Source organism: Nymphalis io, chromosome 28 (assembly GCF_905147045.1).
Source record: "Nymphalis io chromosome 28, ilAglIoxx1.1, whole genome shotgun sequence".
NCBI classification, from domain to species: Eukaryota; Metazoa; Arthropoda; class Insecta; order Lepidoptera; family Nymphalidae; genus Nymphalis; species Nymphalis io.
This window is the reverse complement of record NC_065915.1, coordinates 3,485,117-3,509,666: the sequence shown is the minus strand read 5'-3', so window position 1 is coordinate 3,509,666 and position 24,550 is coordinate 3,485,117. Positions and strand designations below refer to the sequence as shown.

Sequence of the window (24,550 nt, the reverse complement as noted above, 5' to 3'; positions counted from 1 at the left end):
TGGAGTATTTTTATTTATTTACAGAGTTGATAAATTCACATTACATTAATGTGTGCTCATCAGATATTCAACCGCCAACAAACAATACTTTTTGTCCCGGGTTGAAACGTGACTGAGCCAGTACCGGTGCAAGAGGCATAACATCTTAGTTCCCAAGGTTGGCTCAAATAAGTGCCAACCTTCTTGTTTCATGTCTTCAATTCCTTCGTTAAGAAGACCATGCTGTTTCAAGTTGTACATTACACAAATCCTCAAACACACGCAAGTTTTTTCATGATATATTTCTTCATCACTAAAACACAAGCAACTCTAAACACTTTAACCCTCAAAATCTATATTTAAGATGTCCTGTTCTAAATATAAACCAAAATGCCTTTTACGAAAGATAAAAAATATAAAACGCAAGTTCACCATAAACAAAGGGTTAAAACACGAAAAAAAAAATTGGGCGTCACAGACTAAATTATCGGTTAGCCGGTCATAGATAATTAAACGTTGGATTTTGAGTGACGTTTTAGACTATTTGACAGCTAAATTATATATTTCGAAACACGTACCCGCATCTATGGGCGTATAGTCTAGGAGATCATTGAGAAAATAATGCTCAATACGGGCTCAGATTATTATAGAAGGATGTCTGTTTTTTTTGTGCTGATTTGTCTGTGAATGTCTCACTGCTGGGCCAAGGCCTGCTCTCCCTTTTTTTGAGAAGAAGGTTTTGGAGCTTATACCACCACGCTACTCCAATGGGGGTTGGTGGAATACACATTTGGCAGAATTTCAGTGAAATTAGACACATGCAGGATTCCTCACGATATTTTTCTTCACCGTCACGCATGAATTATAAACACAAATTAAGCACATGAAAATTCAGCGGTGCTTGCCCGGGTTTGAACCCACGATCATCGGTTAAGATTCACGAGCTCTTACCACTGGACCATCTCGGCTGTCTACGATGTTGTATGTGTCTGTGAAGTATTATCGATGTGTTTTTCAAATCATACCATAATATATATAAAGAATAGTGTTAATAGACAAAAAAACTTATATAACAAAACATCTTATAATTCTAACTAGGGTTTTGGAAAGAGCGATTCAGAAACAGCACAATGTGCTACTAGTGCCATCTACCGACAAACATCATAGCTACATTTAAAAACAACTTACCAAAGTTTATACATGGATCAAAGTTCATATATATAAGCTGTATGGCTGGCTAATTAAGCTGGATGGCTTAAGAACGTATTATGGACAAACAAACAAACATTAGTTTTTATTTATATAGATAGGGGGTACAGATTTGTAAAGAAAACATTATAATTTCTGTTTTAAGCATCTTTGAACACACACAATTTATAAATTTTTTTAACAACTAATGACTTAAATATTATATATCAATAATAACAATAATAAACATAGTCATTAACATAGTAGTAGAAGTAGTAGAAGTATATATATACATACATACATACATACATACATACATACATACATACATACATACATACATACATAATATTTCTCTTTGTTTTTCTAAATTTAAAAACGAACAATAGTCTCTCGTACTATAACTTAATTAAATATAGTTTTTGTTCAAAATAATTAAATTTGCATATTTTTGATTTCTAACAGATGAATGTTTATAATCAAAGCATTGTAGCCACAAGAGCTCAGTTGCGAATGGTTGCTTAGTAACAGGTTTAAATCTGCTCCATTGACTTTTGTATCCGCTGGCTGCAAGTGTTAAGTTTTTGATTTGGTTAATATTATACTTTAGTAGCCGTAACTAAAGTATGTACACTTATGTGCTTAATTTGTGCTTAGAATTTGTGGTGATTGAAACGTCGTGAGGAAACCTGCACGTGTTTAGTCAAAATCTCCTCACAATGAGAAGATGGCTTGGCTCAGCAATGGGAGTTTTTACAGACTAATTTCCAATGGCAACATTGATCGAATACAAAAGACTATCCGCGTGCAATAACTCGTATGAAAACTGTATTCACACTTTCACAATCTTTCGCCGACAATAATGGCCGAAACGGCCGACCGAATTGAATTTATATCGGGTACAGATGAGATAACTCGGGGCAGATATCGCAAATCTTTTAGACTTTCGAATTACCGCTATAAGAATTATTCGCGAAAAAATATCTTGAGACGTTCCGAATAACTTAGAGCACAAGCCCTCAAAGCTTACAATACTTTAAGCTATTTATATATTACGTTTTTAAAAACAGTTTCGAAAAAAAATACAACTTTTTTTTTAGTAGAAATAAATATTTAAATGTATCATATTATGTACTTTTAATTGACAATATCAACTTTAACACTAATCGCACTCACTAACCATTTCATAATCTCCAAAATCGGTTAGAAATCGAATATAACATACATAACACATATATACATACACACACACAGTGTTCTAAAATATATAATGATGATGATAATGTCTGAAACCCAATAACACTTTATTTGCTCTACCTGGGGTTTGAGCTCAGGACCTCTGGATCTGTAGCTTTATATCAAGCCACTAGACCAACGAGATCGCCAAATATATACTTCAGTCAATCAGTCTAGTATATATTTACGGCATAAATGCTTCCGTTACATAACCTTGATTAGAGGTAACATACCATCCGTTGGCACTTCTTTATGTACTTATATTATACTAGAACAATATAAATAGAACACAGTATATAAATAACTCGCCAAGTACATGTTTAATTTGAATATACAATAAGATAATGAAAATTTACATACAATACAAAACATTGCAACCTAAATCACGCTAGAGTTTTCAACTCTATTTATATACAACACATGTCAGACATATGAATATACCGCTTTGATTGACATATTCATAACAAAAGACCATTTTGTTTGGAGTTCCTGTTTCCAACGGACGTCTTTTCATAGCGAAAGTTAGACTGTAAGGTATTGTCGGGTAAATAATATGTATGATTTGGAAGATAATAAGTTTATAAGCAAATTAAGTTCGGTTACTTAATTGCTCGAATGCATCAATACAAGTACATCGATTCGCTGTATTAAAATTGATGATATTTTTTTTTATAGAATAGGAATGGGTACGAGCATATGGACCACCTGATGGTAAGTGGTCACCAATGCCCATAGACATTTGCATTGTAAGAAATGTTAACCATCGCTTACATAGCCAATGCGCCACCAACCTTGGGAACTAAGATTTTATGTCCCTTGTGCCTGTAATTACACTGGCTCACTCACCCTTCAAACTGGAACACAACAAGATCAAGTATTGCTGTTTTGCGGTAGAATATCTGATGATGATGATGATGATGATGCGCTTCGGAAAAGATAATATCTTTATATAAGTAACTGCGCTTCGCAATGTCACCCGCATTAATTTTAAACGTGTGACGTAATAAGCGGGATTTTTATGTTCTTGTATACAATGATAAATATATCAGTTACTGGAATAATTTTGAAAAAAAAGGTATATATACAGCTAAATAGGACTTGAATTGCTTAGTACTTGAGAAATTATTGACTTAAAAGATATTATATAATACTATTTGAGGTTATAATATGTGTATGAAAAAAATACATATATAAAATGAGTTCATTATTAATGAAACATATGAAAAACACTTTGAGTATCACTGACTGATAAATTAACGAAGGGCTTGAAAAATTCTAATTATTCCACATTTAGGAACATTTTCTTTAGTCATTTGTGCTGGTGTTTGTTACAATTTAGATTTGATAATCACTTTTTAATTGCCGAGTTTCTTTGATAAGAAATTTAAACTAAAAATCGAAAGAATTCTTGAAATACTTTTTTAAAATTCTATTACACTTTAGAATAGCGACGATCTGCCGAGATAAATCCTAATTTTAATTATATAATTACCGCAAATATATTTAGTAGTATATAATATAAAAGAACATGAAAGTCACGCTTATCGCGTCAATATTCTAAATTTAAAGCGAGTAAATCTGCGAAACGCTACTTGTAGCGAAATCAAATATTTTTACTAAAATCGATGCAGTAGTATTGGTTATATATAAAAGATGATTTCAGCCACGTGGCCAATCTCAAAGTGACTGCGCAAGCAACATTATAGTGCACAATATGAGCGCAAACAAAGGTACACTCTCTATTTCCTCACTCTCATTATATGATGTTCTTCTGATAGATTTCGGCCACGACGGCCAATCTCAGGGTTGCCTAGTCAATTGCATCTGACATTTTATAGTGCGCAAACACAGATGCACTCTGACCGGAAAGAGTTCAGGCGCAGGACCCACGGCTTTATGTGCTACATTCCATTTTATACTGAGATTTATTTTGACGAAAAAACACAATAAAATTTTGATGATCTAGGGATTAAACACAGTTAAGGTCACCACCACCCATAGACATTAGTTAAACCATTAATTATATCACCCCGACCTTGGGAAATAAGATGTATGTCCCTTGTGCCTGTAGCTACACTGGCTTAGTCACCATTCAAACTCGATCATAACAATAGTAAGTATTGCTGTTTGGCGGTAGAATATGTGACAAGTGGGTGGTACCCTCGCATTGGCTTGCACGAAGCGATACCACCAAGTAGGCATTATAAAAATAAATAAAGTTAAGTCATACTAATAAGAATTACTGTCTTTTGTTGCTTAAAGACAAGTAATGCTGTAGTACGAAGTCCTTTAATTTGGGAAAGCTGGCTCATATAAGATTTTTTTGCTTATTATCATAATAAGTATACGATTCCTTTGTGTAATTGTTCTGAACGAACAAATACAACGGTAACATTAAGATTTTATGCTTTTAATAATAATAATAATACTTTATTTCAGATTAAACAATCCATATTAAATTAAAATTAACATTAAATTCAAATAAAATTAAAAATAATAACAAATAAATTAAAATAAATAATTAAAATTAAATAGATTAGTAACGAATGCTTAAACTATGTTAGTACTTAATCCTAGAATTAGACCCGCTTCACATGTACACCATTCCAGTGTTCCCAGAAGTGACTGTCCAATTTACAAGCCAATGTGCTGATGAGGGTGTTGGTACTTTTCGAAGTTCTGCTCATAATGGAGGCGACACGCTTGCGTATTATAGAGAAAAAAACGTCCACGCGAGCATCAGCGAACATTGCCGACGCACTACAGTATCGAGGTTTCCTCAACACCGCCCTCAACACATTGTTGTATTGGACGCGTATTTTAAAGTAAACACTACATACCTAAGGGTGTTTTTAACGCGAATAAAGCAAAATCAACAACACCATTTAAAAGTAAGTTCTAAGTAATTAATTCATCTTCCTATATTATAGATATATTATAAAAAAATACAGAATTGTTTTAATCAAAGTACAAATCGCATTGTTTTCGAGTTGAATTGTAAAATGTAAATACATTCTAATCCAAAAAAAAAAAAAAAACATTAAGATAAATTGCTTCCCACAAAATAACTTTAAACTTGAATACTAAAATATTTTAAGGATTGCGTTCAATTCCAAATATTTTGGAAACGAAAAATTAAATTAACGCGGTATGTAAATCCGTATATTAAAAAAATAACTCGATAATTAGTTAACCTTCGTCTGAACGAGCAATCGTAACGTGGGAATAAATTGCTGTTATATAAGTGTAGAACAGTAAACTGATAAGAGTCGATGCGTACTAAAATTTTTTTTGAAACAAAAAAAAATGCTCGTGTGATTTTGAAAAAGAAGCGTTCATTTTGATAACATATCAAATTGAATTCTCTTGAATTTAATCTTAACCCATATCTGCTCATGGGATGTTTTCTATCGCAAATTTTCACAACTGAAAAATTTGAATCAATATTACAAATTTTGTTTAAGGTATTTAAATAACATGATTAAGTAAAAAAAATAGAATTTTACTACAAAATGATACATTTAAATAACTCGATGAGTTTTCCTGAATTTTTGTTGAATAAGCCTTGACAAAAATGTTGAGGTGCAATTATTTACTGTAACACAAATTTTTCTTTGTTTAATTTCTACAACGAACTCGTCCAGATATAACTTTGTGATAGAAATTTAACTAGAAGTATTGAGAAATAGGGTAGTGAGAATTTGTAAGTAAAAACCATAATTAAAATGAATCAATATAAAACAAAAAGTTAAAATTTAAATATAGAATAAGAATATTATTGTAAATAGTGCTTAAAAAAAGTTTATAAGAAATACATAAATCAAAAAATATTTATTATTATTTGAAGATTTTGACGCCAATTTTTACGCCTATCACGTATACTCCCACTTATACTTTTTTAGTAACAATCATAATCATTTATTCAATAGCAACTCCATAGATTCCTGTCCTAAGGCAAGCTGCACCAAATATCTTATGGGCGTGGGTGGGGCGTTACAATTAAATATATATTACTGCCTACGTAAAACAATGCTTGGAGAGCATATCTGATACTCACTATCGTAATTATTGTTTAGTTTAACCGTTATACTACGTGTTAACGAATGTTTATATCTTATATATTTATAACTCTAATAATAATGTTCTCCAGACCGATTTCGGCCACGGCGGCCAATCTCAAGAGAGATTAGCCAACTGCGCAGGAGATATTATAGTGCACAAGTGTGTCAGCAAACACAGGTGTAATCTCTATTCCCTTGCTCTCATAATCCGACGAGACGGCAATCCGACACGACTGGAAAGAGTTTAGGCGCAGGACCAACAGCTTTACGTACTGTACGAGACACGGAAGCGTACACCCTTCCAACTTCCAGGCTCCGGGCTGCTACTGAGATTTTTTTACCGATATGGACCGATTAGACAGCAACAATTTTGCCGAATATTGCGGGTTCAGCAAGTCGCCCGAGCAAGCAGCAATGAGCTTTCATGTGCTCAGCATGGGAAGGGCCGCGGTGTTTTATATTAAAAAGGCCGTGTGAACTGTTGGATCCGTATCAAATACGACCATCGCAGGAGCTTTAGTGGGTAACGATCTTCCATGCCCCCACCAAGAAAACGTCTTGGAAAGCTGGCTCCGATAGTGCGCATATGTGCTCGACATAATGATTTGACAAAAGTTATACATGGCATTGACATCTTTCATGACAGCTTCATTACTTTTAAAAAAAAGCTCATGGATTATTTTTTGTCAGCGAGTCCGTCATCAAAATAGTGCGTTGAGATCCTGTTGTAGTTTTATTTTATTTTTTGATGTTTTTTTTTTAAATATTGTGTTAATGAAGAAAGCATAGGTCAATAATAATTATTTTTTAATTTATTTTATGTGACGCGATACTTTGTGAATGTTGTATACACTTGTAGTCGATATACATATCAGAAGTTGATTTTTTCTCTTTGGGTGTTATGTATGCCATCATTTAATATGTATATTGTTAGTGGTCCTATTAAATAAATAAATAATAAATCTAAAATACTGTATATTTAATACACTTGAGCCCAAGTGTATTTTTGTGATTGTCACTTGCCTAAAAAAACAAAAGAAGGCGCAAGTTACATTGTGTCAATTGCTATTTTTTATTGCCATGCTGTATGTTATTTTTAACTAATATTATGATATATTTTTTATTTTTTTAAAGTTGACCATACCTCGACTACTTTAATTCATTATTGTTATTTGTAATAATAAGCAACAAAAGCTACTTCAAATATATTAATATAATAACTTCAGATACAGAAAATTACTCCTGTTAAAAAAATATTGCAATATCTTTTTTAAGCCAAATTGCCGTGTGATTCTGCCAGGAGTAGAATACATGTATTCTATAGTTGCAATGTATTTACGATACTAATAATGCCAGGTTTCCTATATTTAATTAATCATTATTGTACATCAATAACCGATAATTTTTGAGTTATATATAACGAGTTAAATTATTCCTATATCTCATAATATAAATGCAACTCGAAATTTACGAAACGTTTTGAAATCTCCTCATAGACAACAGTTCTACCCTCGGTAGAAAAACAAACCGTGTCTTAAATATAGCGTTTCTGTCAATCGTTCCCATAAATAATTATACATAATAATATCACATAAATAATAATAAGTAATAATATCCTCCAGACCGATTTTGGCCACGGCGGCTAATCTCAAGAGAGATTAGCCAACTACGCAGGAGATATTATAGTGCACAAGTGTGTGCGCAAACACAGGTGCACTCTCTATTCCCTAACTCTCATAATCCGATTTGACGGCAATCCGACACGACCGGAAAGAGTTCAGGTGCAGGACCAGCGTGCTTTCCGAGGCACGGGAATGACCACACTTCCAAATCCGGAATACTACTCTCAGTAGTATATACAGACATATATATATACAGACATTTTTTAACAGAAAAACCCAATAACTTTTTATTGACCCGACCTGGGATTTGAACCCAGGACCTCCGGGTCAGCGGCCTTATATCAAGCCACTACACCAACGAGGCACTCATAATAAGGAATAGTCTTGTTATATAGCCTGCCTGACGCTAACACATCTTGGGAATTATCTTGCTATTATTTAGTATATAGTTCTTTCTCCACCAAAATATATATGATACAGCTTTATGTATAAGAATGATATTTTGAGGAAACGTCAAACATAATCAAAGGTAACATTTTTATGATCGTAATTCGTGTTAATAATATTTATTTCATGTTTGGCAGTGTAGAAACTTGGTGAGTAAAAAAATGTGTGGAACGAAAATATGTCAATCTACAATCTGCCTATCTATAAACTCGCATTGGAACAGCGGAAGCTTCAAACCTTCTTTTTAAAAGAAGAAAAAGATACCTTAATCGAATATCAGCAATGTGACAGTCACTGCTACAGTGCACTGCAAAATAATGTTTGACCCATTAAAATTTATAAATAAAATTTGTACTAAAAGTATGAAATCATGATTATATGAAACCTAACATTTTTTTGCCGTAATGTCTATCGCTATTACTTTTTCAATTATGAAATACATATATAAATATTGACTAAATAAACTTTAATAATGACTATCCTTTTTGCTTACAACATTAGGTAGAAATTTCATGCCACTTGTATTATTGGCGAAATGCCAAAAGAAAACTATTATGAATTATAAAAAATTAATATAAGATAAGTTACATTAAATATATATTTAATGCAGGTATTTTTATTTATTTTACTTAATATTACTATTAATTTTATTATAAATACACAAAATATTCATTTAACATTTATAACATATTTGATTTTGAAAGATTTTTTTAATTTAAATCTGGTAACATTCATGTTTTGTCATTTGAATTTTGAAGTTTACAGTGAAAAATTGAGAATGAATGTTGAGTGAACTTTGTTTTTAATGTTAAGTATCCTGACCATAGTGATTTAAAGTGACATTCGTAATCTCGTAATACGAATAATTTGATAAGACCTTAGCTAGAAATAAACATTGTTTTTTTATTATAAAATGGCACGTAATTTGTTGAGACTTGGAGCTTTGGAGGCACAAAAAACAGCATTTTTGCTGTGTGACATACAAGAAACATTTAAGCCCCATATCAAACACTTTGGAGAAGTAGTGAGAGTCGCAAATAAAATGGTATGTATTTTATTCTGATGTTACGTAATAAAACATGCCGGCTAGCTACTCTTAGAATAAATAATTTAAAAAATAATATATCTTTTATAACCTCAATATATTTTTAAAGTAAACATACTTGTAAAAAAAAAATTGATATGTATTTAATTATTATCAAAAAAAAAAAAAAAAATGGGTTGGCATTAGAAATTCGCAACTCGATATATTCATGATTAAAGTTTTGAGGTTTAGTCACCTCTGAACTATCATTTCCTATCATTTTAGACTAAAATAGTGTTGAATTAAAGGGGAGGGGTTACAGGGGCCTTCCCCTTATTAATTGACATTGATACCTACTCTGCCTTAGTCTAATGAATATGGGCCGATTTGGTTCTGTCACTCACCAACAAAATATCTAAAGCATTCTCAGGAAGTGGGGTGGAGACAAGTATATGTAAAAATCTTTAGATTATTTTTCATCTTTTTATTCTTCTAGGTTAAAGAATAATTAAAAGAAGATTTCTTATTTTGGTTTCTTATAATATTGGTAATTATAAATTTAACATCAAACCCTTCTTTCATTCAAAATAGAATAGAATTAAGTACGAAAAAATGTCAAATTATTAAAGCTTAAAAATTGTAAATGTCAGATAGAAGCGGCAAAACACTTCAATATACCAGTATATGTGTCGGAGCAGTATCCAAAAGGCTTAGGTCACACTACCAAGGATATAAATATCGACGGAGCGGCCCTTGTATATGATAAGACAACATTCTCTATGTACAGCCAAGAACTTAAAGATAGGCTGAAGAAGGATGTACCGAACTTGGGATCCGTGGTATTGTTTGGTATTGAGGTGAATATATTTGCTTGTTCATTTAGAACTACCATTATTTATACAATACTAATTGTAGTATTTCTCGGTCATTTCAAAATAACTACCCCATTCTCAATTAATATGGCTATTTACGAGCTTCTAGCCATTTTTTTATTTTATATAAGGTATGTAAGCTGGAAGTGTTAGTTTTACTAATAAAAACTTTTAATTGTTAATAAATATTTAATTGTGATTTTCGGACAAAGGTCCCTGGCCCCAGTGCAGTGTTGCAAGTAAATCAATATTTATATAGATGTATGTATATCAATTGGCAACCCAGCTTAAAAGCCAAAAATATATTAGCCACCTAAAGAGGAATGATGTTCTCCAGCTGCCTGAGAGGGTGTAGCACCCTCATAACACGAGAAGTTCTCTTGATAAAAGGCTCACTCATCATGTTAACTATCGCACCAACTATCCGCTTAAAGTCCAAGGACTGATTGCAGATGGAAACATAACAAAAAAAAAAAATATATATATATATATATATATATATATATATAGATGTTGCTAAAGTATAGAAATGTTAAGTGAAACATAATAATAAAAATTAACGTTGGCACATATAAATATGTAAAATTTGGTATGGAAATATAAACCATGTCAAATGTTGACCCTTAGGGCCCCCTCATCTTAGGGAGCCCACATACTTGCCCTATGATAGCTATGATACTTTATAAAACATATTTGTTTTTATATTTTGAGGCACATGTTTGCATAGAGCAAACAGTTATTGACCTAATCAATGAAGACATCAATGTTCATGTGTTAGCTGATGGGGTGTCGTCAAGGTCGCTCATGGATCGAACACTTGCTTTACAGGTAATGTCATCTCATGTTGTATCTTACCGTCATTCATGACAAACTACCAACGAATTATTATTATAAATCTTGTTTAAACATACTTAATTAATTTCATTACATGTTGTAGATAATTCCTATTAACATACATTTCATTTCGATAGAATATGTTCAAAAGAATCAATTAAAATGTCTGAATTGTCTTTCACAATTATTTCTGGGCTTTTATTCATGTTGTAGTCTTCTATTTCTTATCATAAAAGAGATTTTTAAGACTTAATATACATATGCTAGTTATATGAATACTGAATTAATAAATACCTGACTTACATTAACATTAGCAAATCTTTTGCCAACTTATCCAGCCGTTGTTTTACACTATAGTATATACTTTATTACATGTGCGTATGAAAACACAGTCCTTCACGCTCAGTCCTGTCCTTATTTATGCTATTTTTGTAAGTATTTTTGTTTTCGCACAATTAACTGCAATTTGTATGGAGTAAAAACAGCGCCATCTAGTGACGATAATGGGAAACAATTGTGTCAAAACGATTTTACACACATCCGAAATTACTATTTGAACTTATTCTATTGAAATTAATACTACATAATTTCATCCATATCTCGTTTAGATGCATGCTTGAAATGTTCTTGATTTCAGCGCATGCAATCCATAGGATGTTTTATAACAACCGCCGAAAGTGTGTTGTTCAAACTTCTGAAAGACAAGGACCATCCTGCATTTAAAATGGTCTCTAAATTAAACAGAGAACCAGGGGCTGATACATTTGGCTCAAACGTGTCTTCCAAACTATAATAAATGTATGTTATATCAAGTTAAACATTTAAACTAATTTTTTTAATCAAAATATACTGTATCATAATTGTCTCTAGTCTAAAATATACCCTTTATATAGTCTATTCCAGCGATACTCAACCTGCGGCCCGCTGGGCTTGGCTTGGGTTGGCTCACCTAATGTTATTTTATTTTTAACTATTTTAAATTTCAAAGGTTTTATTAACATCTAAATAATTTAAATTAAGCAACCGCTTGAGACCACGAACACTGTAAAGTGTTTGAAATGTCAGGATATTATATAAAAATGTTAAAAATAACAATCCAAAACCTAGAATCATTGCCTAAATATTTTTTCTTTGGTGTCGCACCATGAATCACACGTTTTTGTGGCCCTTATAAAGAAAATGTTGAGTATCGATGGACTCTATTCCAATCACAAGAGGAGTAAAAAAAATAACAACTTTGACATTGAATTAATGTGATATCATTGATCGAGATTATGAATATTTAAAATGAGATATTACAATTATAACTCATATTTAATTAACACAAACCTCTAAATCGAAGTTAAATCTAATAATTAAGACAATATTTATTGATTAATGATGCATCCTCGGCCGATGCAATATTTCATCAAGCAAAAATGCAAGCTAAGCTTATACTCTATAAATTTATACTAGCTCCGTGTACTCCTTCTTCGATTGGTTTAGGGTTGTTTTATAGTATAGGTAGGTGAACGAGCACATGGGCCACCTGATGGTAAGGGGTCACCAACGCCCATAGACATTGGCATTGTAAGAAATGTTAACCATTACTTACATCACTAATGCGCCACCAACCTTGGGAACTAAGATGTTATGTCCCTTGTGCCAGTAACAACACTGGCTCACTCACCCTTCAAACCGGTACACAACAACACCAAGTACTGCTGTTTTGCGATAGAATATCTGATGAGTGGGTGGTATCTACACAGACGAGCTAGCACTAAGCCCTACCACCAGTAGTATATTTATGTAGTAGGGTATTTATTTGGTGGGGTATATTTATGTATTATTCATTGTAACTGGGCATCTGGCACCTGTCAAATAATATATATAATCAAAGTCATTAAAATGATTCCATAGACAAATACAACTTTTTAACTTATTACATATATTCGTAACATATACTTGCTACTACCTCAATATAATTTTACAATACATACATTTCAATTGTTAATTGTTTGCATGTAATAATACTTTTACTACTAATTTTATTGCAGACTTGTACAAAATGTAATTAATGATTACGATTATAACGTGTAATCATCAATCACGATTACATTATAACGAAAAATAATAATAAAAGTAACGTGAGTGAGTGAGTCAAGTAAGTAACCAATAGTATCCCCGCGCGCCATCTTCAGAACTAATCAAAGTTAATCTGTAATCGTGATTGATGATTACACGTTTTAAACGAAATCGTTAATTTAATTACATTTTGCTCAAGTATGTTTTATTGTATATCTAAATTATTATTAGTACATGTATTGAAAAATTATTTAACAAAGTTTTGTAATTTCAGCGATTCCAATCATTGGGCTGTTTTGTTGGTACGTCTGAGAATGTTTTATTCAAGTTATTAAAAGACAAAAATCATCCTGCTTTCAAACAAATATCAAAGTTGAATTCTAAACCTACGCCTGCTGAATTTGGGGCTGAAAATTAAAAAAAGTAGATTTTTTTTTTGCCTGCATATGTTTTTTTTTTAAATAGTTGTATATATATTTATTGCTAAGAAAAATATTGTCGAGATACTCTAATGATATATTTTAATAATGTGATATTAAAATAACTTTAAAGAAATTGTTATTCGAAAGTTGTTTCGTTAATGTTTTATAATAATTAAGATTTTATTAATTAAAGGATTTTAATAAAAAAAAATATTTATTTTGGAAATGTTTTATTTCAGTGGGTTGCCATTGAACTTATTAAATTTAAGGTAATTGCCGACTTTGGTACCATATGATGAAAATTGTAACATATATACTTTTAACACTTATTATTATATTTTATTTTAAGATTACACAGAACAACAGGATTCGAAAAATTGTTAAAAATATATATATATATATATATATAAATAAATCAGTTGTGTTTGTTTGTGTTACAAACAGCGATTTTTTTTAGATGACAGCCAACTTCGGAAATAGATAGCTGATAGAAAGTGGTTACCTAAGTACCAAAATGGAAAAATGCGACATTCAACACATTCTAGGAGAGCGTCTACATACTGCAAATATAATATTGGTAATCAAAAGCATTATGCCATGCGATAATAATCTGTGGTCGATTGAGTCATTGTTATCAGGAAAACGGTGGATCATATAATTTTAACGGGAATAGTAATCCATATAACTTAACAAAAGAAACTTTAGCGAGAAATAACATTATTACAAGATGATGACGCTGAAGGTATATATGTTACTACATGAAAAACATAAATTTATAAGTTTTATTTATCTTAATAAATTAAAATGTATATTTGTTCTCTATGAGATAAATTATTTGCTCAAATTAAGCAATTTCAAACCATTGTGCTTCGCCGGAATTAACTCGTGAAAGTTGATTAACATTCTATATACTAAATATGAAAATGATAAATTACTATGTAACAAATCTAATGTAAGAATTATGCAATTAATAAAATGATTTAATTATTATATGCTTGTGTTCAGGGCGTAAATACATAGAACGATTCGATTAATCGTCGGGTCTAAAAGCGATTTGTTTCTGTTTTTAAAATTTTATTTTATTAATCAATAAGTAAATTTTTAATCAGTCTTGACTTTTGTTGCGCCCATTTCAAACACAAACAAACTTATTTACAGACTTGGGCTAAATGTAATCAGCTTAACGATTACTATGTGAAATCATTAATTACGATTACAGATTAAAGGTTTATATTCGTTGATTAATGGTTATAAATCTGTGATCGTAATAAAGGGCGCGTGGGGTTGCCGTGACCATTACGTGACGATTGGTTCTCCGGACACCGTCGCCCGAACTTACGACGAGTCTGTAACGAGTACGAGTATCCTAAACAGATTCGGTTGAGCATACCTTAATCCTTTACCTAGACATGATATAGATTATTACATTACACAGACAACAACAGGATCAGGGGCAGGAAAAATAGTAGTAATGAATAATTTACTGGTGGTAGGGCTTTGTGCAAACTCGTCTGGGTAGGTACCACCCACTCATCAGATATTCTACCGCAAAACAGCAATACTTGATATTGTTGTGTTCCGGTTTGAAGGGTGAGCGAGCCAGTGTAATTACAGGCACAAGGGACATAAAATCTTAGTTCCCAAGGTTGGTGGCGCATTGGCTACAAGCGATGGTTGACATTTCTTACAATGCTAATGTCTAAGGGCGTTTGGTGACCCCTTACCATCAGGTGGCCCATATGCTCGTCCACCTTCCTATTCTATAAAAAATAATAATATTTTAATACTTTATTTGAGCCGATTGTTATTATGAAATAATAATAAATGTTATATACAAAAATATTGTTCGTTTTTTTTTTTTCAATTTATATTTTTAGGTAATGGGCCGAGACGAGCCAAGCCAAGCCGTGCCATGCCATGCCACGACAGTTAAAGCCGGTACTGTCCACCAAGCCCGCCTGTAACCATTACTGGCGTCACATTCGAGTGACATCAGAATCGGCTCATTTCGGAATGTAATTCGTTTTTGTACAAAAATGTTGCTATGGTAACCAAAGTAACTGATGAGATGATGTGGCCATGACAACAGAAAAATAACAATTATAAATTAAAAAAATTATTAAGATAAATATACATTCGATTATTCATATATTGTTATTATTATTACATTCTCGTTTCAGTAATAAATAATATTTTTGATCTAGCAATTCTTAGTCCTGTCAAAAGTGAAGTTAAAGTCAATTTTAATTACAAATAAGTTTAAAATCAAAACTTTGAAAGTATAATATTGTCATTGAATATTCTGCTCTTTTGAGTTGAGTAGTTTATATATATACAATGTGCTTAGTATAATCACGTATGTAATCGAAGACTAGACGTAAAGAATTAAACATTTATTATTTTTTTAAATTAAAATGTCACGTAAATTATTGAAACTCGGAGCTTTAGAGGCAAAGAAAACAGCATTTTTTTTATGCGACGTTCAAGAAAAGTTTAGACCTCAAATTAAACATTTTGGAGAAGTTGTAGCAGTCGCAAATAAAATGGTAATGTATAAAATAATTGTTTGTCTATCATTATTATGTTAATCAGTCAAAATTATCTTTATTTTTTGTGAAAACAATTGATAAGGATCTAATCGTTTTCTAATTTATTTATGAATATTATACGATTATAAGAAAATCATTTTCGTCCTTCAGCAGCTTGAGTCTTTGAAATTCTGTATTTGAATATTGTTTAAAAAAATATATTTAAAGTTAGATTCAAACAATTGAAATTATTTAAATCAATGACACTCATTCAGCCCAAGTTCACTGCTGTAAGAACTGCAAAACCGATACAGATTTGAGTACAAAATCTAGTTTTATTAAACCAATAAATAAATGAACACTGTTATTTTATGCTAACTTCAAAAAACTTTTAAGTAGAAAAAAGAATAATAATTGCATCTTGTACTTTTATATCTTAATAGCATAATAAATATAATAAGACATTAATAACCCATCCACCAATGTGTTTTTGATAAATGTATCTAGTTAGTGCGGCGACATAACATTTTGATTTTGTAGTATTAGACTATAAATATTTGCTGTTGAATAAAAATTTTCTTTTCTGTTGGCAGTGTCTATGCATTGTGTTTATTATTATTAAACACAAAACAATATCAATTTACTGCTTTACACAAAATGGTGAAAACGTAAATGAATCTATGTTAAAGTATGGGTTAGAATACATTTTAAAAATATAAAAACTAAAACCTAGATATGTGTTAAATAAAAATTAGCAGAGCACAGTACTTAAACTTCCACCGTAGTATTGCCAATATCAATCAACAGCCAATCGTTGTCCACTGCTGAACATAGGCCTCTCCCAAGGTGCGCCAAAGCTCCCTGTCCTCCGCCTTCCGCATCCATTTGGTGCCCGCCACCTTCTTAAGGTCGTCGGTCCACCTGGCTGGAGGGCGCCCTACGCTGCGCTTGCCTATTCGCGGTCTCCACTCTAGGACTCGTCTGCTCCAACGGCCATCGGTCCTACGACATACGTGACCAGCCCACTGCCACTTCAGCGTGCTAATTTTGCAAGCTATGTCGGTGACTCCGGTTCTTTTCCGGATAATCTCATTTCTGATCTTATCCTTCAAAGATACTCCGAGCATAGCTCGCTCCATAGCACGCTGAGCGACTTTGAATTTGTGGACTAGTCCCACAGTTAGTGTCCACGTTTCGGCACCGTATGTCATGGCAGGTAAGACGCTTTGGTTGAAGACTTTCGTCTTCAAACATTGCGGTATAGACGACTTGAGGACTTGACGAAGGTTGCCAAATGCTGCCCATCCCAAGCGAATTCTTCGATCGGCTTCCTTCTCGAAGTTGTTCCTACCGACTTGTATTATCTGTCCTAGGTAGGTATATTCACTAACAACTTCGAGAGGTTTCCCCTCGACGTATATCGGTCCCGGCACGACATGCCTATTGAACATGACCTTGGTCTTGTCCAAGTTTATACCGAGACCGACACACCGGGAAGACTCGCCTAGGCTACGCAGCATTTTGGTGAATTGTTCCAGCGACTCTGCTATGATGATGATATCGTCGGCAAATCGAAGGTGTGAGATGTACTCGCCGTTTACATTGACTCCATGCCCAGTCCAATCCAGCGTCTTGAAAACGTCTTCCAACGCGTTGGTGAACAGTTTCGGGGATATTACATTCTCCTGTCTCACCCCTCTGCGCAGTTGGATCGCCTTCGTCTTACAGTCTTGGATGTGGACAGTCATTGTAGCGGCGTTGTACAGACATCTCAGTACCTCGATATATCTCCACTCGATATGACATCTCTGCAATGAGTCGAGCACTGCCCAGGTTTCGATGGAGTCGAAGGCTTTCTCGTAGTCCATAAATGCCATACACAGCGGCTGATTGTACTCTTCGGTCTTCTGCATAATCTGCCGAACTGTATGGATGTGGTCCACGGTGCTGTAGCCTGATCGAAAGCCGGCTTGCTCTGGGGGCTGGAACTCGTCAAGTCGTCTGGCGAGACGGTTCGTGACGACTCTTGAGAACAGCTTATACACGTGACTCAGGAGGTAGATTGGTCTGTAGTTTTTCAAGAGGGTTTTATCACCTTTCTTGAAAAACAGCCAATTAAAAAAAATTGCCAATATAATGCAATCAAATTAATGTGGGTGCAAAAAATGATGTTTTTTATTTAAGGAATACAACAGCATGATACAAAATATGTTGACATTAAAAATAAAATATACAGACAATAGAGCCAAATTTAGCCAGAAATAATTTAAATTCAACACATACAAACAAGATTTTTATCGAATTCTTTTAACAAATTGACATCCAAACATCAAATGTAGTGGAACGGACTATAAAAATAATATTATCAGTTTGGCTTTTGAGAATATAAGAGAGCAAGAACAGATAATACTAAACTTAGATGAAAATCTGCATCCGATGAAATATTCCATGTCGGAAGACTAAGAATTATAAATTGAGTTTGTTTTCCTTATACACATTCGTTAAATAACTAACTATATTTATGATGCATGAGAATATTCTGTTTCCTGTCACTTCCATATTTAAAAAGACCAAATGTTAAATCAAATTCGATTTTGATATTAACACAGATTAAAATAAAAATATTTTTTTTAATGTAGAGATCATTAAGATATTCTTCATTTTTTTTTAGTTAGAAGCGGCAAAACACTTGAAAATACCAGTTTATGTATCAGAGCAACATACGAAAAGCTTTGGTCACACCACCAAGGATATAAATCTAGAGGGGGCAGCACTTGTTTATAATAAATCTACATTCTCCATGTATAATACAGAACTCAAGGAGAGATTGATAAAGGATCTACCAAACTTGGGGTCAGCGGTGGTGTTCGGTATAGCGGTAAATATTATTTTTTAATATTCCGTTAGTCTTATGCTACAATACTTCAGATAGTACAGTTCATGACGGAAGTGTCGCATTGCTACAAAAAAGACATGAAGCAACTTAGAAAACACACTCATTTTACTTTATCTTTTAATAGATATAGTACTTTTATGGATGCCAAGTTAAAAATAATAATATTATCCTGGGCCATTTTTCACACACGGCCATCTGATCCTAAATTAAGCTTGTACACAGCTTGCACTATGGAAACCAGACAACTGATAAACTATTTTTGTTTTTTTTTTTTTTTTATACCTAAGGCGTGAAAGGCAAGCATCCACCAACCACGCCAACCCGCTCGTTAGTTACTTTATGATCTAAGTTTATAAGTATTCTCAATAGTCACAAATAGTTGTTTCTAAGGAGAAAGCTAAAGAAACTTGAAAATAACTTGTTCTGGTTTAGATTTTATTACTGTTTGTCCTTCGTTTCTTTTGTCATCATGTAAAGTCGAGGCCTGTTTGAGAGTGTATTTAGTATCTGGATGCTTATGACTAGCTGCTATAGCAATGCCATCAGCGTTTGTGACATTATTAACCTCAGTTAGATCAGACATGTTGTTTATATAGTTTATATAAAGTGTTGTACCCAAAACACATTCTTGTGGAACACCAGCTTCCTTATGAGGTTTTGAGGTGACGATGTAAGGTGGTGGTCTTGTTTTAGCTAAGTATGAGTTAAGATAGCAACTTTCTTATCTACAAGTTTCCATTTGAAACAGTTAACCATTGTGCCATGTGATACCAAAGATTATTATCTATTGACAATCTCTACGAATGTTCAATAGTGGTGTGTGATGTCTTAGCCTAAATTAATAACCTGGTATGGTCTTACGAGGTTACAACTTAGCATTAGGTGTATAGGATCTCCTTAATTTTAGATCTAGATATATAACTTGGTTTTTAAACCTGATATTTTTACTAGGCAGTCCTAGTAGTGAAAAATTGTATAATGCCCTAAAGTTAGCGTTACTCTGTACTGTGAATGATGGATACGAATTAAAGGCTGTGACACACTAAAATTTACACGTATAATGTCTCGGCCGTAGCGAGTGTTTAATACAACAAACATATCTAAATATTGCGCTTTTAACTCCAGGCCCATGTATGTGTTGAGCAAACAGTGATCGATCTACTGCATGAAGATATTAATGTGCATGTATTGGCTGACGGTGTATCGTCGCAATCGTTAATGGATAGAGAACTTGCTTTACAGGTAATTTTTTGTTAATTAAATGATTATGAATCCTAACCGAAGACAGCTTCAAAAGCAAGCACCATTGAACTTCCATGTGCTTAATTTGTGTTTATAGTTCATCCCATTCTCGGCGGTGAAGGGAAACACCGTGAACCCGTATGTGTCCGATGAAAATCTCCCACATGTGTTAGATATAGGTAGGCAGACTGATAAATTGGCATGAAGTTAAATGGTCACTACCGCCTTTAGATATCGATACTGTAAGAAATATTAAATATCTCTTACATTGTCAATGTTTCACCATCCTTGGTAACTAATATGTTACGGTCACCCTTCAAACTGGAACACAGTATATTCAGTATTGCTACTTGGCGGTAGAATATCTGGTGATTGGCACCTACCCAGGTGGGCTTACACAAAGCCTGTAAAAAGTTCTGTTAAAAAATGCTTAGAGCATATCAGCTGACCACGCAGTTACATTGCGTAAAAAATGAAGTCTTACTCAAGATTTCCGGATTTTAAATTGCAAAATACATTGCCTCAAAAAAAAAAAATGCGCAAAAAAACCTTTCTATTTTATTTCAATTTTATTCATAAAGTATAATAATAATTGTATTATTATTAAATTCATCAATTTAATATTTAATTTATTTTTTTCTTTTTTATATGTAAGGTATGTACATATATTAAAATATAGTTGTAGTTGTAGTTATTAGCTACGTAATTTAAATAGTTATATTATAAATTAAATGTGCTAATGGAATAATTTAATTTGAATCTCGTTTTAATTTTTTTACACATGTATGTTATCCTGTTACACAATAACAGCCTTGAAGATTTAATTTAAATATTAACAAAAACCGCCCTCAGAATTAATGAATGAATAAATTAATTAATTTCTAATTATATAATTTGGATAATGTGTGTGTGTGAGATATATTATAATATTTCTATCTGGGCTTTTTGGAAAATGGTGTTTTTTTTTCGGAAAACACCGCCAACCAATTACCAACTTCCAGTCCCCGGGCTGCTACTGAGAATTTTCTGAAAGAAAAACTCAATAACTTTTTTATTGGCCCGATCCGGGAATTAAACCCAGGACCTCCGGGTCACTGGCCTTATATCTAGCCACTAGACCAACGAGGCTATTAGAGTATGGAAAAAAAAGGTATAAAGAAAAATTGCTCCTCTATATATTTGAATTTAAATGTGTGAATTCAATTGTAATTTAACTATATCTGAATGAGTAGAAGTTACAAAAATTAATTGTAAATGTCCAATATGTCAAGTAAAAGTCGAAAATATTTATTGAATATATATTTTAACAAGGATCTTGTGGTAATAAAATAAAGTTTCCTTTTAGGAAATAAATGCAACGCTTATTATCTTAGTTTTGTCTTATTGATTATATTGGTGGTGGTAGGGCTTTGTGCAAGCTCGTCTGGGTAGGTACCACCCACTCATCAGATATTCTACCGCAAAACAGCAATACTTGATATTGTTGTGTTCCGGTTTGAAGGGTGAGTGAGCCAGTGTAATTACAGGCACAAGGGACATAAAATCTTAGTTCCCAAGGTTGGTGGCGCATTGGATATGTAAGCGATGGTTGACATTTCTTACAATGCCAATGTCTAAGAGCGTTGGTGACCACTTACCATCAGGTGGCCCATATGCTCGTCCGCCTTCCTTTTCTATAAAAAAAAAAAAAAAAAAAAAAAAAAAATTGAAATCGGGGATAGCGTCCGTGTTTCAACTTATTATTAAATGACAAATCAAATGTCGAGATGGCCCAGTGGTAAGAACGCTTGAATCTTAACCAATGATCGTGGGTTAAAACCCGGGCAAGCACCACTGAATTTTCATGTGACTTATGATTATAATTCATCTCCTGCTTGACGGTGAAGGAAAACATCGTGAGGATACCTGCATGTGTCTAATTTCACCGAAATTCTGCCATCTGACATGTGTATTCCACCAACCCGCATTGGAGCAGCGTGATGGCATAATCTCGAAACGTTCTGCTTAAAAAAGGAAAGGAGGCCTTAGCCCAGCAGTGGGACATTCACAGGCTGTTACTGTAACAAAACAAATGTTTTGTTAAATTTATCTTTAAAATGTATATATTATGTAATAATGTCTCTATTTTTAATAGGATATTGTACTCTCTTTTATGTTGCATATTAAGAAAATAACAAAGTGTATTTCAGGTTATTTTACTGTAATTAACTTCGGTACTGTAGATAAAACAAATTATTTGTCGAAGTCTTCATTGGCATCGTCTTCGCCATAATCTGAAATACGTATACATCAAACATACATACATCATACATACATACATCATACATACATATATCATCAACCCTTCGTCGTCCACTGCTGGACATAGGCCTCTATGGCACGCCAATGAGCTCGATCCTCAACTCTCAATCTCCATCCGCTGCCAGCCACTTTGTGAATATCCTCACTCCACCTAGCCGGAGGGCGTCCTAGGCTACATTTGCCAACCTTTGAAAACCGACAACGGTTGGAGTAGACGTGTTCTAGAGTGGAGACCATGCCTTGGCAAACGTAGCGTACGTTTATATATCGATATCAAATTTATCCAACAAAAGGTTATCGTTCCTTGTTTTTCTCTTCTTCCCTGATGCCATTTACTGGGTAATGATTCAGATTTTCTTTATAAGTAAGAACGTAAATACCCGAATAACACAAAATAAAAATATTATTTTAGCATATATTTCATAATTTAGTGCATCAGTTATTATCTGTTGCGGGTATCAAAATATGAGACTTGGCAAGATTTCGATATTAATTCCGATTTCCGAACGGTAGGAGCGTCACACTTGCTTATTGACCGTCAAATATCTACCACCGGTTCGGAAATAAACACTACAGAGCTGAAAAAAATTGGCGAATGAAACTCAGCGGGATTTTCTATTTTTTTTTTTTAACAAAAATGTTTACAATACTTTTCCAAAAATAAATAATTTATTTGTGAGACGGCCTAGAGGCGATCGTTTCGTTCTCAATGCCTGATTTTGTCTATAAAGTCGTTAATGGTATAATAATATCCTTAATGCAAAAGTGTTTTTATAAAAAAAATATTGAATTTTTTTGACGATTTCTGGGATTCTGTTGTAAAAGCGAATTCATTGTCTCACAAAATAAAATCTTGTGAAGTCCCGAAACATGGATATTTTAGTACTAATGTATAAGTTTTTTTTATAGAATATGAAAGCGGACGAGCATTTGGGCCACCTGATGGTAAATGGTCACCAAAGCCCATAGACATTGGCATTGTAAGAAATGTTGACCTTCGCTTACATCACCAATGCGCCACCAACTTTGGGAACTAAGATGTTATGTCCCTTGTGCCTGTAATTACACTGGCTCACTCCCCCTTTAAACCGGAACACAACAATACCAGGTACTGCTGTTTTCCGGTAGAATATCTGATGAGTGGGTGGTACCTACCCAGACGAGCTTGCACAAACCACTACCACCAGTAAAACAATTTTTTCAAGCAAAAAAGTTGATCTGTTTTCGAAAGACAAACTGAGAAAGGTAGGGTTAACAAAACATAACATGTTTTGTAAAGTAGTCACTGTCTCGCTGGCCATGTTCGATATGTCTTACCATGAGGTAACAAAAACACAATAAATAAAAAAAATATTATTAATAGTACATAACGTTTATGTTGATCTGTTTTCAACGTTTTAAGGGAGTAGGGTTAACAAAACAGTATGTTTGAAAACTTAAGTTAACATCACATTTTTTAAGTCTGGATATTCAGAATTGTATGTTATATATTGGTTCTGTTACTATCTCTTCTGTATGTGTATTATTATTTTATTTTCAGCGATTCCAAACGATGGGTTGTTTTGTGACTACCGCTGAAAATGTTTTATTGAAGTTATTAGGGGGCATGAGTCACCCAGCATTGAAAGAAGTCTCAGAGATTATTCAAAATGACCCGACGCCTGATGAATTTGGTGCAGCCAATTTGAAGATATAGATTTTTTTATTTAATTATTTATTTAGACAATTTCGAGGGTTCACCTTTGTTACTATGAAAGTAAGTTAAGTTTAAAAAAAGAAAAATAAAAACAATATTTTTATACTATTTTCTTATATTATAATAAATACATGTTAA

At 33.0% G+C, this 24,550-nt stretch overlaps 3 protein-coding genes across 4 annotated transcripts in view; 2 read left to right on the top strand and 1 right to left on the bottom strand.

Annotated features, from left to right (window-relative positions):
* The window catches only part of LOC126779145 (coatomer subunit zeta-1), a 127,941-nt gene that overhangs the window by 94,093 nt on the left and 9,298 nt on the right, over nt 1-24,550 (bottom strand). The window lies entirely within an intron of this gene.
* On the top strand, nt 9,298-13,969 carry LOC126779141 (isochorismatase domain-containing protein 1-like). Of its 2 annotated transcripts, XM_050503001.1 has the most exons (5): nt 9,298-9,578; nt 10,208-10,414; nt 11,141-11,257; nt 11,901-12,061; nt 13,602-13,750. In XM_050503001.1, the coding sequence occupies exons 1-4, from the start codon at nt 9,447-9,449 to the stop codon at nt 12,054-12,056; spliced, it is 612 nt and encodes a 203-aa protein (XP_050358958.1). In that variant the 5' UTR covers nt 9,298-9,446; the 3' UTR covers nt 12,057-12,061; nt 13,602-13,750. The 2 variants fall into 2 exon arrangements, with proteins under 2 accessions (XP_050358958.1, XP_050358959.1); XM_050503002.1 differs by lacking the exon at nt 11,901-12,061 and having other exon boundaries at nt 13,602-13,969.
* Nucleotides 16,075-24,441, top strand: LOC126779143 (isochorismatase domain-containing protein 1-like). Its single transcript, XM_050503005.1, has 4 exons — nt 16,075-16,295; nt 18,949-19,155; nt 20,299-20,415; nt 24,257-24,441. Exons 1-4 carry the CDS (start codon nt 16,164-16,166, stop codon nt 24,410-24,412), a joined length of 612 nt encoding a protein of 203 aa, XP_050358962.1. The 5' UTR covers nt 16,075-16,163; the 3' UTR covers nt 24,413-24,441.

Coding starts and splice junctions, on each gene's coding strand:
- LOC126779141 (XM_050503001.1), top strand. CDS start 9,447: ATGGCACGTAATTTGTTGAGACTTGGAGCTTTGGAGGCACAAAAAACA. Junction 9,579..10,207: donor TGAGAGTCGCAAATAAAATG/GTATGTATTTTA, acceptor TGTAAATGTCAG/ATAGAAGCGGCAAAACACTT. Junction 10,415..11,140: donor TGGTATTGTTTGGTATTGAG/GTGAATATATTT, acceptor TTATATTTTGAG/GCACATGTTTGCATAGAGCA.
- LOC126779143 (XM_050503005.1), top strand. CDS start 16,164: ATGTCACGTAAATTATTGAAACTCGGAGCTTTAGAGGCAAAGAAAACA. Junction 16,296..18,948: donor TAGCAGTCGCAAATAAAATG/GTAATGTATAAA, acceptor ATTTTTTTTTAG/TTAGAAGCGGCAAAACACTT. Junction 19,156..20,298: donor CGGTGGTGTTCGGTATAGCG/GTAAATATTATT, acceptor TTTTAACTCCAG/GCCCATGTATGTGTTGAGCA.